This window comes from Penicillium longicatenatum (assembly GCF_028827895.1).
Source record: "Penicillium longicatenatum strain IBT 33135 chromosome Unknown contig_6_segment0_segment0, whole genome shotgun sequence".
In the NCBI taxonomy this organism is placed as follows: domain Eukaryota; kingdom Fungi; phylum Ascomycota; class Eurotiomycetes; order Eurotiales; family Aspergillaceae; genus Penicillium; species Penicillium longicatenatum.
In genome coordinates, this window is record NW_026643123.1 from 4185135 (window position 1) to 4201162 (window position 16028).

The 16028-nt window shown below is 49.2% G+C and overlaps 6 protein-coding genes across 6 annotated transcripts; 3 read left to right on the plus strand and 3 right to left on the minus strand.

Annotated features, from left to right (window-relative positions):
- Window positions 1-1862: 1862 nt before the first annotated feature.
- Window positions 1863-5465, plus strand: N7484_009758 (cohesin subunit IRR1; the record flags this gene model as incomplete). Its single annotated transcript, XM_057120145.1, has 2 exons — window positions 1863-2313; window positions 2368-5465. The coding sequence occupies 2 exons, from the start codon at window positions 1863-1865 to the stop codon at window positions 5463-5465; spliced, it is 3549 nt and encodes a 1182-aa protein (XP_056969700.1).
- Window positions 5466-7009: 1544 nt separating this feature from the next.
- On the minus strand, window positions 7010-8942 carry N7484_009759 (karyopherin alpha; the record flags this gene model as incomplete). Its single annotated transcript, XM_057120146.1, has 2 exons — window positions 7010-8431; window positions 8706-8942. The coding sequence occupies 2 exons, from the start codon at window positions 8940-8942 to the stop codon at window positions 7010-7012; spliced, it is 1659 nt and encodes a 552-aa protein (XP_056969701.1).
- A 461-nt stretch (window positions 8943-9403) lies between these two features.
- N7484_009760 (uncharacterized protein) lies at window positions 9404-11312 on the plus strand (the record flags this gene model as incomplete). The annotated part of the gene is made up of 3 exons (XM_057120147.1): window positions 9404-9679; window positions 9724-10955; window positions 11015-11312. 3 exons carry the CDS (start codon window positions 9404-9406, stop codon window positions 11310-11312), a joined length of 1806 nt encoding a protein of 601 aa, XP_056969702.1.
- Window positions 11313-11752: 440 nt separating this feature from the next.
- N7484_009761 (CCCH zinc finger protein) lies at window positions 11753-13346 on the minus strand (the record flags this gene model as incomplete). Its single annotated transcript, XM_057120148.1, has 3 exons — window positions 13262-13346; window positions 13061-13204; window positions 11753-13000 (listed from the first exon to the last, which is right to left on the minus strand). Exons 1-3 carry the CDS (start codon window positions 13334-13336, stop codon window positions 11753-11755), a joined length of 1467 nt encoding a protein of 488 aa, XP_056969703.1. The 5' UTR covers window positions 13337-13346.
- A 384-nt stretch (window positions 13347-13730) lies between these two features.
- Window positions 13731-14684, plus strand: N7484_009762 (putative translocon-associated protein, alpha subunit; the record flags this gene model as incomplete). The annotated part of the gene is made up of 3 exons (XM_057120149.1): window positions 13731-13802; window positions 13898-14316; window positions 14402-14684. 3 exons carry the CDS (start codon window positions 13731-13733, stop codon window positions 14682-14684), a joined length of 774 nt encoding a protein of 257 aa, XP_056969704.1.
- Window positions 14685-15008: 324 nt separating this feature from the next.
- N7484_009763 (DNA 5'-adenosine monophosphate hydrolase) lies at window positions 15009-15900 on the minus strand (the record flags this gene model as incomplete). Its single annotated transcript, XM_057120150.1, has 2 exons — window positions 15009-15763; window positions 15816-15900. The coding sequence occupies 2 exons, from the start codon at window positions 15898-15900 to the stop codon at window positions 15009-15011; spliced, it is 840 nt and encodes a 279-aa protein (XP_056969705.1).
- Between the last annotated feature and the right edge of the window lie 128 nt (window positions 15901-16028).

Genomic DNA, 16028 nt, shown 5'->3' on the forward strand with positions numbered 1-16028 from the left:
AGTCAATGGCGGAACCCACCTACAGCCTGGGTGGCTCGTTTCTTGGACTATGTGTCAAGCGGGGTCCCTCCTGACTTCTCGTGCATCAATTTTCCTTGGCTCCGTAAGACCGGACGACAATGGTTTGAAGAGTGGACGCATCGAGTAGTTTCTATGACACATTTATTCCCCACAGTCCGTCTGGCCTGGCTCCACGTGATGTCGCTCAACCAATGACTAGCGTGATCACCGGTCCCGTGATATAGCCGAACGGGGCGTTTATGTAATTTATTGCCTGTATATTCAGGCGCCACTATTGTGCAATCGTACTGGAGGTGCCACATCATGCCCCTATGGCCCAATTTGACGGATTATACTCGCCGGAATTCTCAAAATGGATCTAGATGGTTAGGCTTCCAGTCTTGGATTCGGCTGATGCTGCTTTTTAGTCTAAACCCCTAAATTAAAATGGCTCAGCTCACCTGACGTGTCTAGCAGATCCTGTCTAGCCCTGGCGATCTTACCGATCCGCCAAGTCCTCCCGAGGTCCGCTCCACAGCCACCGAAAATGGGGTAAAGACAACTCCTCAGCAGGGGTAAAGTCAAAGAATTGAGAACCATGGAATGAAATGAATTTGAATACAACATTTGGTGGTTATGATTACTGACAAAGCAGGTGCCCAAGCGTATATATGTCCACCCGATCTGCTTTTCTGTTCTAGTATGTATACTTGTGGAACAACTATGTCCCCTTTGCGCAAGGCGTTTGATGTATAAAACAAGTCATCATTACAATCATTAGCATGAATTCACACAAGCCATCTGCTAACTACTAGATCTGGTATTGACGAAAGCCTTGGGTTAGAAACTTTATGGATTATACATTTGATAATGAATCTAGGGGCTGATGGCCATTATATCGGCCATTCTACTGTGATCTCAGATGCTATATATATCAAGTGCATACAATAGTTACGAGTAAGAGAACCAGCCTAAAGCTGGGTTTATAAAGATTCTGTGTGTCCATTCATGTGCTATTGTTTTACAATGCAACTTAATAGATCAACAAATTTTGCTCTAGGCGACATGACGTTATAGCATACCTGGTCCACTATGGAGCGGCGGGGAAAGCCTTCATACTGTATTTTTATACAGTATTCATATTGAGACTCCATTGGGACGTTTTGAATGAACGAATTAAAATATATCTTGAATTATAGCATACTATGTGTGTATCACATGGATATGGAACAGCATCCATGGACTAAAAAAAAGAGTGGCCAATGATTACTAGGCATTGAAATTGCCATGTTGAATAATGTGAATGGCCCCAGGCCAACAAAAAGAAAATACAGATGACAAGAGTGGGATTTGAACCCACGCCCCGAAAACGAGATGCGGAAATCTGGATCAGGTGAACCTGAACCGCACGCCTTGGACCAACTCGGCCATCTTGCCAATTGATATGTAAGCGGTCCTACTTTGGTTCTATAACTAAGAACAGAGACAATGCTAAGGTGATTCAGGCACGCAGGCAACGAGGCGCGTCTACCTCCTTTACGCTTCGCTCCAGATCCCCCGCTCTCTTGCTCCATCGGGCCCTTCTTTTTTTCCCACCCACCCATTCCTCCTACGTACCTGTGGGGCATTGATCTGATTTTCCTTTGATTTGATCATTCAACCCTATCCGCTCGGGCCTGATCCCTTCGTCGCCTGACAATTTGTCCAAATTCGTTTGCTGTTGTTGCACGGCGCGTTCCACGGAGCGCGTGTCGACCTGACGTACGGCGCTTCTAACCTCTTTTCACAGACATCCACCGAACTGAGACACATTCTTCTTCTGTCATTAGTCGCGAGATATCTCTCCAACATCATAAGACACTATGGAGGTGGACAGCCCTACCGATCCGTCATCCACTCCCGCGGAGGACCGGCGCAAATCAGGTCGAATGACGCGGCGACCAGACATTTTCTCGCAAAGTACACATTCATCCCATGAACTGAACGCCAGTGGAAAGCGAAAGCGCGGGGATGCGCAAGGCGCCGAGGATAGTGACAATGCGATGTCGGATTCGGAGAGCGATGATCCGATCGAGGATGATACCGACGAGGAGGAGTTAAGAGAAAGGCAACGCGCCGCTCGCAAGGCCGGATCCACAAAGAAAAACACCTCAAAGAAATCATCACATGCATCCAAGAAACCAAAGGTTACAGGCAACGGGGTGAGGAGACAACTTGCCTTCCGGCCCGCCGTCAATGGCGGACTCCCGGCCTCGCGCCCTCGCAAACCAAAGGTACGACCTAGCTTAGCGGCAGGCGAGCGTGGACTATATGGTAGGTTCATACTTCCAATACTTATATAACGTTTAACTCACAAAGAAAATTTAGCCGAGGTCTTTGGCAAAAGCAACAATGCCGACACGGTGGCTGCGCAGTTCCTAAACCTATACCAGCGCGAGAATGGAACGGCAATTCGAGATCTGATCAACTTCGTGATTAGATGCACCGGATCTGACCTGGAGATCACCACGGAGGATGTGGAAGATGTTGATCATGCGCCCAAACGAATCCAAGATTTGCAGAATACCTACCAAATGGAAGGCTTCACCGAGTACCCTCTGATATCTCGAGCAAAGAAGTACAGAGCTTTCCAACCCGTCCTCGAAGAGTTCACAGTCGCGCTCATTCAGACCTTCCACCATTCATCAGTCTTGTACACCGACGAGTCCCTTATGGAGAACATCCAAATTTGGCTTTCCTCTATGTCAACTGCCAACTGCCGTCCATTCCGGCATACTGCAACTGTTATCTCCCTAGCAATCATGAACGCCTTATGTGATATTGCACGTGAGGTTACAACGACACTGTCAACTTCTCGCAAACAGCTTGAGAGTGAGAAGAAAAAGAAGTCCATGAATAAAGGCAGAGTAGACGCGATCCAAAAGTCTATTTCGGAAGGAGAAGAAAAGGGGCAGCAATTGGACGATCTCTTGCAGGACGGCTTTGACACTGTATTTGTCCATCGTTATCGCGACGTCGACGGCAATATCCGAGCAGAGTGTATTGCCGCCTTGGGCGGATGGATTCGCACATACCGGGAGTTTTTCTTTGAAGGTCAATACCTGCGATATATTGGATGGACTCTCGCCGATGTCGTTCCGGGTACTCGGCTGATCGCATTGTCGCAACTACTTCCCCTCTACGAGAACAAGGACAATATCGGTGTTCTCCATTCTTTCACCGAGCGTTTCCGTCAGCGTATCGTTGAGATTGCCGTTCAAGACGCCGAGATTACCGTGCGGATTGCCGCTGTCGAGCTGCTGATTCATCTCCGAGATGGGGGATTGCTTGAACCAGACGATATTGACGCTATTGGACGTTTAGTCTTTGATGTTGACCCTCGAATTCGGAAGACTGCAGGCCAGTTCTTTGTTGCAAACGTCCAGGATGCGTTCGAGGCGATTACAGAAGAAGTAGAAGATGAACTTAATGAGATGTTTCCCGATGATGATGAGGATGATTACGAATCACCCAAACGCTCATGGATCAAGTTCAAGTGTCTGGCCGACATATTCCAGGCCTATGATGCACAGGAGGGCGAACAACCGGAGGTTCCTATTACCTCCCGAGGTGTCCTTTCGGGAGCTCCAGCGAGTTCACGATTCGTTTTAGCTACTGAAGCCATTTACCTCCACATGGGAGAGCTCTCTCAATGGCAGTCTCTGGCTGGGTACCTACTTTATGACCACTCCCAAATCGCCGATGATCCGCCGGAGGATGATACTACGGGAATCGTTCGCAATTTGTACAAGATGCAGGAAGGATTAGAATCCGTTCTTCTTGAAGTCCTCTGTGCTTCAGTCAAACTCCGGGTACTTGACATTGCAAAATCTGACATTGACAAACGGGGGCGTAAGGTCAAGGCGCTAACAGCCAAGATCCCTGAGCTCCAGGAGGAGATTTCTCACAACCTTGCTCAAATCATTCCTCAACTTCTCAACAAATTTGGCTCCTCCCCAGAAGCTGCATCTGCTGTTCTACGACTGGAACATCTGGTGGACCTCGATACCATCCAAGATCTTCAAAAGGATGCCACGGCGTACGCCTCTTTGCTTAATGACATTAACCGGCAATTTCTGACCCATTCTGATCAAGATGTCTTGGCAGAAGCTAGCGTGGCTTTCCTGCACGCAAAGAGTTCTGAAGAAATGCGGGAGGCACTTGAAGGCAAAATCCAGGAACTATGGGATGATTTGGTGGAGGCCCTCGGTGTTTTATCTCGCAAGAAGGAGGTTCAGAACGGCAGCTCCATCGCCGATCCAACTTTGACAGAACTCGCCAATACCGTGACACGCATTTCGAACCTTGCTGGTATCACGGACAGTACCGCGATTCTGGAAACAGTGCCCACCTCGCATTCGAGGTCTAAGAAAGACCACCCCGAGGCTCCCTTCAATACCCTGATTCATCTTACTATGCGTGGCACCCGTGGACAAGTTGACGATGAAGATGTTGCCAGCGCAGAAACTGAGCTGGTGACCCACAGCATTAACACATTGTTATTCTACTTTATGTGGAAAGTACAGGCTCTATCATCTGCCTTGAAAGAGGGCAAGGCCTCTTTCAACACGTCTTACTTTGAAGCACTTACAAAAAGCCGTGAGACTTTTGCATCATCACTTCTGCAGATCATCAAGAGTCGACCTGGTCTTGATGATGTACGCTTTGTTGCTACTACCACATACCTTGATCTTCAAACACTATTCAGCACACTCCGCAATATGGGCCAAGGCATCGGAAACAACGAAGATGTTATCTTCCAGACCCAAAGCCTGGTACATGAAACCTCATCAGAGGCCCAGGCTCTCATCACCAAGGTTCACGGCATTGCCGAGCGCACATTCGCCAAGAAACTTGGCCAAGATCTCGAGCTCGCCGAAGATGATGAACCGGAATCCGAAGACGAGCCCGAGGACGATGACGAGGGCAATGATTCCGAAGATGAGGCCATGATCAGCGAGCGACTTCGGTCCAGTATCATTGCTGAGCAGCGCCTCTGCGAGTTGACCGGTAAGATCGTCCTGGCCATTATTGGCCGGGTCATCGATGCCTCTGGCTCAAAACGCGGTGCATTGAAGAAGCGCTTGCTCCGCAACAAGACTTCCCTTGGTCAAAATTACCGCGAGGTCTTGTCATACATGGAAGAACGAAAGCCTCGCAGTGCACCCCGCAGCAAGGGTAAACAGCCTGCCAAGCCAACAGCCGAGGGTCAGACACTCGATGGTCCTGGAGGCAAGGATTTCAAGTCCGCCGAACACGTGGATGATGAAGATAGTGACCACCCTGACCCAGCGGAAGAGGATGACGAAGAAGACCTGCGAGCCCGCGAACTCGTCGAAGAAGACATTGATCGCGACAATGATGAGAACGAGGAGTTGAATAACGGCACGCCCGAACCGGATGAGGACGAGGTTATGGGCGACTAAGCTAGGTCGATGGCCGCTATTATGTTCATGAGCTATTCACTTGTCCCTTTTCACCTTTACATTTCAATGTCTAAAATTTTTGCTTGCGCTTGCTGGAGGGATGAGGCCTATTGTATGCTACGCGGATTTTCTATCTCTTACTGTTTCTACCTTTATTGGAGTAAATGTCACCTGCACTTGATTTACATAATCATGATCTTGTTCAACTACCGTGTCGGCTTACTTTGTTAAAGATTAGAGGAACCGGGGCTCCGAGCAGTCTGAAAATAAAAGGTGGTGCTAGAGGCCTACGGACTCGGAAACCCTCGTTGATTAGAACGGGCAAAAATAGAAATCTGGCTTTAAAGAGTAAATGGGGAACAGTACGGAAGCCAAGGAGTGTGTGTGGGTTCAAAATTCAATGAAGAGCAAAAAGATACTGTAGGAGTCAAAGGATCACCCTTTGAAAGCCAGTTGGGGTGCATCAAGTTGTCCATCTGGGACCTGAACATCGAACCCAGGGGACCACCAAGATACAGCCAAAAAAAAAAAAAAAACGGCGACCTCCTGGGATTGATATTTGCTCTTTTGGAAAACTGGATTAGCTTGGTATTGAGCCATGTAGCTCCACGCTGGCGGCCTGTATTGGAACTTCAGTCTTGAATGATCGTAGATACTCGGAAGGTTGTACTGAGAGGGATTGTTGGTTCATATGCGATGAAAATCAAGAGGTTGATCTTGCACAAGCTCGCTAAATATGGTGATCTCAACTGAAATTGACCTGACTTGTGATTTCAGCTGGAATTTCAAATATAGGTCGCTATCGTGGACCTCGTGACATGGTGCGTGGTGATCAGCAATATTGGGCCAGATGCTGTAGGTAGCATTGATTTCCAAGTTACTGCGTCCCCTGTAAAGACAGCGTCATGTGGTGCCACCTCATAACCCTGGAGAGAATACTAGTAGCCATCATCTTATCTAGAGCAGAAATTACGGGTTGTTTTGAACGAAGAATTGGCTTTTGGTTCTGGCAAACTGCGATAGATACGGGAACAGCGTAGCATAATCGACAACCATGGTCAGAAAACATGGCTTGGCTAGAACTATCGGCAATAGTGATCAATCACCAGATTATATCATTGCAGGCAATAACATCTCCAATGTAAGATCGCCAAGAGACACGCCCCTGATGCCAGCGAGCAAGTGTTCTCTTGAATGGAACCAAGATCCCCCACGAGAAACACGAGCAGATCGAGAGATAGGGTGGGAGGGTGACATTAACATAAAAGAAAAAACCGATCCTGCAAACAAATACGCCTGTGTATGAGGATGCTAAAAAAAGGGGGGGATAGGGGTTACATGACGGTGAATCTTGTTTATCGTGAATCACAAAATGGGGATGATGAAATGGCGAAAGGGGGAAGGGGAGGGGTAGTGAAAATCGTGACAAGTGACAAGGAGCCCAAGGAAGAAGAAGAAAGATAGAACAAAACCCCAGCACCGTAATATAACGATAACGAGATTGAAAAGGTGGTTGGTTAGTGGAGAAAAAAAAAACCACTTCTTTACATGTCCATGGAGTCACCACCGTTGGCGAAGTTAAATCCACCAGCGGGCTGCTGCTGACCGGTACCGAGGGTGAAGCCGGTCTGGGTTTGCTGGGGAGCCAGCTCGTCAATGTCACCGGCAGCCTCATCCTCGTCGGAGAAGTACTTCTCGATGATGTTGTAAGCCTTCATGTAGATCTCCTCGTTGGCGTTGTTCTGGCAGTCGTGGATCTTCTCCATACCACCAGCCTCCTCGATGAAGAGGGCGTAGCGGTTGACGCGAGCTTCACCCTGACCAGCCTCCTTGTCCATCTCGCCGACCTTGAGAATGTTCTCCAGGCCATCAAGAGCAACTTGAATGATCTTGTTGTCGGGGCAAGCCAAAAGGTCACAGAGGGGCTTGATGCAACCTTGGGAAACAAGGTAGCGAATCTGATCAGGCTTCTGCAAACCACCGGAGGTGGCGTTGGAGATGGCCCAGCAGGCCTCCTTGCGGGTCTTGAAATCACCGTTGGCGAGCAGGTTGATCAACGGGGCAATGATGCCAGCGTCAATGACAGACTGGATTTGGCTAGAGTTACCGGCAGTGACGTTGGAGATAGTCCAGCAAGCCTCCTTGCGGATACCGTCCTTGGTGGAGCTCAAGAGGGACAGAAGAGCGGGAAGAGAGCCGCAGTTAATGATGACCTGAGTCTGAACGTCATCACCAGTGACAATGTTTCCGACAGAGCGGAGGGCAGGGGTCTGAACAGAGGTTGAAGCGTGCATGAGGAGCTCCACGAGGCGGCGGGGGATACCGGCCTCGATGACGGCCTGGATCTTGTCGTTGGCACCATCGGAAAGGTAAGAGATGGCCCAGCAAGCATCAATCAGGACCTCATCATCCAACATGTAGATGAGCTTGGCAAGGACGGGGAGAGCGGGAGCGATGGTGTTCCAGTCAGGCTGGGGGGTCTTGCCACGGCAGAAGTTGCTCAAAGTCCAGGTCGCGTTGCGGAGCATGCTCAGCTTGCGGCCATCGTTGATGAGGTTCAGGAGGGGGCGCAAAGCACCAGCTCCGAGGACGAAGTCACGGCAGTGAGGGCTATCGCCGGCAATGTTACCAAGGGCCCAAACGGCCTGCTCACGGACATCGGGCTCAGGGCTGCTCAGGAGTTCAACGAAGATCGGGACAGCACCGGCCTCAATGACGACCTGAGTCTGCTGGGCGGAACCAGAGGCAATGTTGGTCAAGGCCCAAGCAGACTCAAATTGAACCAGGGTGTGAGGGGAGCGGAGGAATTCAACGAAGCGGCTGACAACTCCGGTCTCGATAACGCGCTCGATAGGAGGGTTGCGCTCCTTAGATAGCAATTTGCGGAACTTGGTGGTGGCCTGAATTTGCTCCTCAACTTGATCGGAGAAGACACCCTTGACCATCTGGGGGAGCTCGACATTGAGCTAGAAAATCCATCATGTTAGCTTTGGTGTTTGCTTCTCGTTGTGGTTCGAGTTTTTTTATAGTGGGGTTGTGCATAGTAATGGGCCGTGGTGGAGGGGTCGGCCCCATGGCAACAGGGCGGTGAAAAAAAAATTCCATGTTGATGATCGCATAATAAAAACAAAGGGCCAAGAGCGTTGGAAACAAGATACGATGGGATACCATCACCCATAGCGGAGTTTCAAGGCAAGCCCCGAGAAAGAAAAGGGGGAATTAAAGATAGGGGGAGCTTACCTCGCTCTCAATAGCACTAGCCTCATCATCACTCTCAGTGGCGGCAGCCATGCCACCAACACCGACACCACCATCGCGAGTCTGAACACCACGTCGCTTGGCCATGTTCTCCTCACGCTTCTGCTTCCGGATCTCCACCTGCTGTTCCTCGCGGCGGCGGCGGAGCTCATCGGGGCGGAACTGGTTTCTGGCCTTGAACTGCGTCCGGCGGTGCTCGGGGATATAACGTTCCGCCATGTTGGGTGGATTTAATTGCGAAAATGAAGCGCGCCACGAAAATGAGTTGGGAGATAAAGAAATGGGGTAAATGGAGGGCGCGCCGTTGATGGGGAGGAAGGGAAAGAGAGATGTGGGGGAAGGAGAAGAGAAAGAAAGGATTCGTGTGTGCAAGGAGGGGGAGCTGTCACATGATCCCCTCAGCTACTGCGACACATCAAATCAATCCCTTTACTTTCTTTGTATCAGCACTTTCTCCAGATTATCTAGGGAATTTCAAAGCATTTTCATGTTATTGCTTTCAATTGCATTTCCTCAGCTTGAATTTTGGGGCCCCCAGTGTCCAATGGCCCCATGACAGACCTTACTACATTGACCAACCCAAAATTGTGCCCTCTCTTTTTGCTATCCTGGTAGCTCGACTCAAGATATTTCTTTGAAAAGACTTTTTGAAGACCCTGCTGTGCGCAGTCAAACACATAATGCCTGCTGTCGATCCCATAACAAGCATCGAGACTGCATGTCATTCGCGCGGGCTTGCTAGCGTTATCGGCATGGTGGTTTCCAAGCTAGACGTCCGTCACAGCAAAGGCTCTTCATATACTGTCACATTCGAACTTAAAGATTCTAGATTCGATACTCCTGCCTGGGCAGATAGTTTGAAAGTCAGGTTTTTCAACAATGACGAAAGCAAGCTGCCCCATGTTCAGAATAACGATGTAGTCCTTCTCCGGAACATTCGAGTAAGGCTTTGGAAAGTGGACATGAATTCCCAACACCCATGCTGATGTTGATATTCTAGGTAAAAGACTACCAAGGCAGGGACACCGCGACTGTCTTTCAACACGACAATGTCTCTTGGGCGATATTTAGACATGAAGAAGATTCCAGCAAGAGCCCGTCTATCACTACTGGGCCTGGCACGTTCGACCCGACATCAGCAGAAAAAAGCATTGCACTTGCGCTTCTAGAAAAGTACACACCGGAGGTACAAAATAACACCTGGCGAACCGGTCCATCACAAGCAGCTCAGGTTGTCCAGGCTTTTTCATCCCAAAAAAAGTCAGGTCTTCCCATAGTCCTGATTAAAGATATTGAGGCAAGTCGTTTTGTCCAAATCATCGGTCAGGTGGTGAAAGACCATAACTACGAGAGTCATAAGAGTACCATTTGGATCACTGACTACACCGCCAATGACAATCTGAATGATCATAAGAAAGAAGATGAAGAGACAGGGACCGACGGCGACTCTTTTGGCTACTTGAATCATTCAAAGAACTCATGGCCCGGTCCCTGGGGAAAATTGACTATGCAAATCACGCTGTGGGATCCGCATGCCTCGTATTCCCGGGACAATGTCAAACCAGGGGACCTAGTGCTCCTCGGATCTGTCCGCCCTAAATTCAACAGCGGCGGCATCCTTGAAGGCGTCATCCACGAAGACAAAAGGTTTCCTCACAAGGTCCATTTGCGCACTATCTCGAGTGACTATAGTGAAGAGGCCCAAGAGCTTATGAAGCGGAAGAAAGCTTATTGGGAGATCCATGGAAAGCCGAAAAACGAAACCAAGCAGTCCAAGAAACAAAAGAAGAAAGCAACCGAAAAAGAGAAAATCTTGGAAGAGGGCCAGAAGGCACTATCAGCGACTTTGGCCCGGGCGAAGCGAAATTCAAATGTCAAGACACGCGAATTTGGAATTCCAGTGCGCTCCGTGGATTCGATCTTAGCAGCTGATCACCATGTTATATCTCTCCCGGGCGGGATAAGTTACAAATTACCATTTCAAAACGTTGCTTATAACACCATTGCCCGAGTTGTGGACTTCTTTCCCCCAGACTTGGCAGACTTTGCAGTGCAAGTCCGAACAAAAACTATTGTGCACCAAAGCCAAGAACATACGACCTGGGAATGGCGTTTTTGTCTTCTGGTAGAAGGTATTGAACCAGTGGTTTCAAAAGATCAACCACGAGAACAAATGAAGATCTTTGTCTCTGGCGCAGAAGCTGAACATCTGCTTTGCCTGGATCCTACTGAGTAAGTTCCCAGTCCCTTTATCTAACAAGTCTTTGCCTCGCTAAATCTGGACTATACAGTCTCCGTGCAAATCCAAATAATTTGGATGCACTGAGGGAGAAACTCTTCCTCCTCTGGGGCAATCTCGAAGAGAAGAAACGAGAAGGGGCGAATGCAGCTCAGGGCCAAAATTGGACACCACCAGCGGGGCTTTCAGGAGTACCGGTGCAGTGTTGTATTAAGGAGTATGGGGTTCGGTGTGTACATTCCCGAGACCCAGATGCTATGCAAGTCGACGGAGAACCATGTGGTGTGCAGGAGGGGTGTTTTGGATGGGAAAGACGATTTTCTTTGTACGGTACTACGATTCATGAATAACGTCAAACTGGTAAGTAACTATATGTAATATCAACGGGTCATTGCACAATCATAGAATGAAACCTCCGGGACTTCAATTCATGGATATTTTAAAAATTTATAGTTGATACTAATACAATTTATCAATAAAGGCAATACATGGGGTAGATATAGATGGTTTCATCCCATCCACACCTTATAGACCCCATTTTCCAGGGGAAGGTATAGTGAAATCCAATGACCATCAAGCCCATTCCGTGCGCCTGAGTCAACTCCGAAAGAGAAACTCCTCTACCATGAGTATTTCCACCTCTTGACGACACCGAATCGATAACCCCGAAACCAAAGGCCCCAAATAACCTTAAATAGAGAAATAATAAGAGATAGAAAAAAGAAAGAAAAAAACAAGGCGGCAATTCGAAAGAAGGCACTATAATTCCGAAACCCGTCACTAGATTAGACTAGATCTTGGTCACCTTGACGATATTGGTGTCGATGCCATGAGCCACGGGCTCAAAGCGACAACTATCGCCTCTGAAGCAGGTCTTCTTGCCCGGTTCACTCTGCGGGCATCGGTGGCCGTAAATGCATTCAGGGTCATCACATTCCAGTCCAAAGCGACAGGGGGTCATCCGCGCAATGGCAGACAGAATATGAAGTTCTTGCCTGGTCAATTTGCGATCGTGGTCATGATAGCAATTCTCCTCGTTGGGACATTCCCCAAGAAGGAAGTAATAATTGCACAATTTGAGCTTTTTCAATCGATTCAGATCATCCCGAGGGATGCTCTTGAAATCTAGACGGTCCACTCGCTGTCCGTATTTGTTTCGTTCCACTGATTTGACAGGCGTCGACCCAGAACCTTTGGAGCGAACAATCTGGAAGTCGGGGGATTCGTTGCTTGTATTCGGTGTTGACGCTAACGGTTGTGCGCCTAGGCCTGAAGCACTGGTGTTGGTGGATGTGCGGGACAAGGGCGGAGGGTTCTGTAGCTGCTGCGACGGTGATGGGGTGAGCAAGGACCGAGAAGGCAGGCTGCTCTTCCAAGGAGCCACATAAATAGGTGCCACCTTGGATGAACGCAAAACCTCGGGGAATTTGGCAGTCCGAAATGATCCCTTCACCGCATCCAATTCTTTGTCAAATGTCACACCTTCCACAAGCGACACACGCCCGGTAAGATCTCCGTCATTCAATGTCTCATCGAGGAATTGGGCGTATTCGGTATTTGAGGCGCAACCGACGAAGACCTGGTGGCAATGGCAGTTGTAAAGGAAGACCTGGAACATCTCTGCAAGGGAGAAAAACAGGAAATAATTAGCTCGTGGGTCTCCACCGTAAGCGCAGTCTGTCTCTTGCCACAAACCTTGAATTTTATCATAGGCCCTGTTCTTGCCGCAGCCAATATCGATAATCTCCGAGCATGACATGGTCTCATTAAACCCGCGAATAAATTCAGGGACCGTCGAAGGATCCGCGAGAATCCCACTCCGGACACAGGTGTCTGTAAAGCCCTTCACATTCAAGTAAAGCTTGAGTATTATCTTGGGCACATTGACGCTCGGGAGGTTTTTCAACAGATATGTGTGCATGGCCGTGTAAAACTGAGTAGCGGCATTTCGGCCACCCTCTTCGCCCAACTGCAAGAATTCGTCCTTGAAGATTATACCCTCGCCATCTAGGAGTACCACAACAAACGGTTCGCGGTCCTGTGGGAGATATCCGCATCAGCGCAGGCCTAAATTAGATCGGTTGCCACTGTCGCCCACCATTATATTTTTGATCTGGGATATCTGTTGCATGAGCTCCATTTCATGCAGCTGGATATCCCGGTTGAAACGTGTCTCGCGTTCATGGTCCAATTTCTCGCGCTGGAAAGAGTTTTCAAGATCGGTGACTCGTTGAAGGAGTTCCTATCACGAAGCGCATGAGCATTTTCGTTCGAAGAAAAGAAGGGATCATAAGATTACCTCAATGAGCTGATTCTTCTGCTGATCGAGCGCGCCGATCTGACGATAACGATCCAGATATGGTGAGGAATCCATGATGAAAATTATGTCGGTGGTTGAAATGAGTTGAAAAAGATAGGATCGAAGGTTTGGAACGATCAAGGGAACAGATAAAGTTAAAAGGCAAGCTTAGTGCGCGATCAACGCGACAAACAAGTTCTCTCTTTTTCCAGGAGTTAACGGAAATCAAGATTCCACAAAAGTGAACGAGATCTGCAATATACAATCTTTTTCTTCTCTCTTCCTTGAATCACTTGCGTTCCTTTGAACCACTTTTTTGCTAACCAATAAATTTCAATTCCAAAAAATTCTCGATGGACGTGAGAGGCTGAGTCAGCTTCCCCGGGCAAGTGGACCTTGACTGTTTCCCTAATTGCAACGTGTGATCACCCCTACACTTCTTCATCAACTTCCCTTTCACCCACCCAAGATGACTCGCTTTGGTTTCCTCTCCCTGGCCCTGCTCTCTCTTCAGGCCTTCGTTGGCACCGGCTTCGCTGCTGTAAGTCGTCAAATTCTAATCTTGTTCGCGTGACTCTTATGACAACGCGGGAGATAAAGAGATGATCAATTGGCTGACCATTGTCTTCTTGATAGGATGCTGAGAAGGTTGAGGAGGATCGTACCTTCGCTGTCAGTGCGGAGGCATCCTTCCCCTCCTCTGAGATCTTCGGCGTGAAGCTCGTCAACGGTCACCCGACTGAGGCGCTCATCGCTTTCACCAACGAAGAGCCCAACCCGATCACCGTGAACTTTATCGGTGGTAGCCTGTGGACCGTGGAGGAGGAGAGCAAGGCGGTCCGTAACCTGACTGCCACTCGTTACGGCGTCGAGATCCCTGCCAATTCCAAGGAGAGCGTCAGCTACAGCTTCGCCACCGAGATGCACCCCCAGGATCTCCGTCTGAACATCGCTGCCATCCTGTCCGACAGCGAGGGCAAGTTCTTTACCGTCCAGGCCTTCAATGGCACTGTGAGCGTGGTGGAGCCTGAGACTAGCATCTTCGACCCCCAAATGTAGGCCTCCTTTTCCCAATCCTATTCCCCACGTCCTGGCAACCTTGCGCTATGAACCTAATTGACTAATCCAACACGCATATAGTATTTTCCTCTACTTCTTCCTTCTGGCTTGCTTCGCTGGTATCGTCTACTTCTTCTACACTGTGTGGGTTGCCCCCTACTTCCCTCAAAAGCGCAAGAGCGGCAAGTCTGGCGAGAAGCGTACCCCTGCCAAGCGCGCCGAGTCCACCGCTGCCGAGGAGACTTCCAGCCCTGCCGTTTCCTCCGCTACCACCTACAATGCCGACTGGATCCCCTCCCACCACATTGCCCGCCCGGAGGCGCGCAAGGTGAAGGGTGCTGGCAAGTCCAAGGCCCGCTCCTAAGTTTGCATATGACAAGGCCGTCAATGATGGAGAGAAGGGCTAGAAAGGGGAAGGGGTGGAGAAGCATTAGGCTTCTGTCCGAGATCCAGGTATAGAAGGAGGGTTTGGAATATAGGCGCACATGCTGAAAAATGTATGCAAGCCCAGTAATCCGCCTTTCCATGCCGGAACATGTACAATTCTACGAAGGTTGGAAAACCCGATATAGCTTCTCCCTGAAACGGCCATTTTGGACGGTCCTGGGAGAGTGTTCGAATACAAAAATGAAATCCAGCTGCTTTCTGTCGCAAGACATGAGTTTGCGGAGTTAAGCCCTCTTCGGGTTCACAATCTTCTCCATTCCTCGAATTCCCGTTCTAGATGTTCCTTCAGCTGTGTGAACTTGTTGCCGAACCCCTCTCCACACCGCCAGCAGACAAAATCTCGCTTTAGATACCCTTCTGACCCAGGATGCCGTCGCACATCATCTTCAGCCAGCGGAAAGTCTTCAATGGGGACAAAGAACGGCGTCGCGAAGCTATTGTAGTGTTTCCGGTGCTTGAGTCGCTCGCTATGCCTATCCACAGCAATGACATGCACATGTAGATGGTTCATCGAAGGTACGGCGTGAACTCCGCACATAATCTCCTTCTCCCAGTCTCGACCCGCGGGCAGCTCTTCTGGTGCTGGCTCGGCAATAAGAGCAGCCTGTCTAGCTTTCTCCTGTGCAGAGTCCTTGCCATATTTCCGTCTCAATTCAGCGGCAGCCAGAGTGCGCAATTTGTATACCTCGGTCCGAACCTTGGTGAGAAATTCGGCGTCTTCAAAGGCTTCGAAGGGGTGAAGGCGGGTTTTCGTTGGATTGCGAGGGAGGAGCAAAAGGTGAAGCGAAGATTTTGGGAACATGTCATAGATTGCAACGAATTCTTCATTGTAATTTATTACCACGTTGGACGGATAGGTCTCGGGCTTTGCGATGTACGCTCCTAGACCGTCACGTCCATTTCTGAAAGGGTTTTCGGACCGAGGCGTGTGCTTTTCTCGAGAGATCTCAGGCATTGGCTTCGCTTGCTTTTTTCGCGACGAGAGAAGCTCTGTAACTGGGTGGCAGTTAGTGGTTTCGTCGGGTTTATCGATGTATGTTGATCTCACAGGCGTTTCTCTTCTCCGCAGTGTTGCCAGTTTGTTCTTTCGTCTGGTCTTTTGTCGGATCGCTTTTCTGCTCTGTCCCAGTCATTTTGAAATACAGATCAAGTCAATGATCGCACGATTCAAGAAATCCGCTGTGCAGAGAGGAAGATGCAATAGACTTAGAAGTTAACTGGAAGAGCTCCCCGCAAAAAGCCCAAAGCGGTCTAGTGCGGG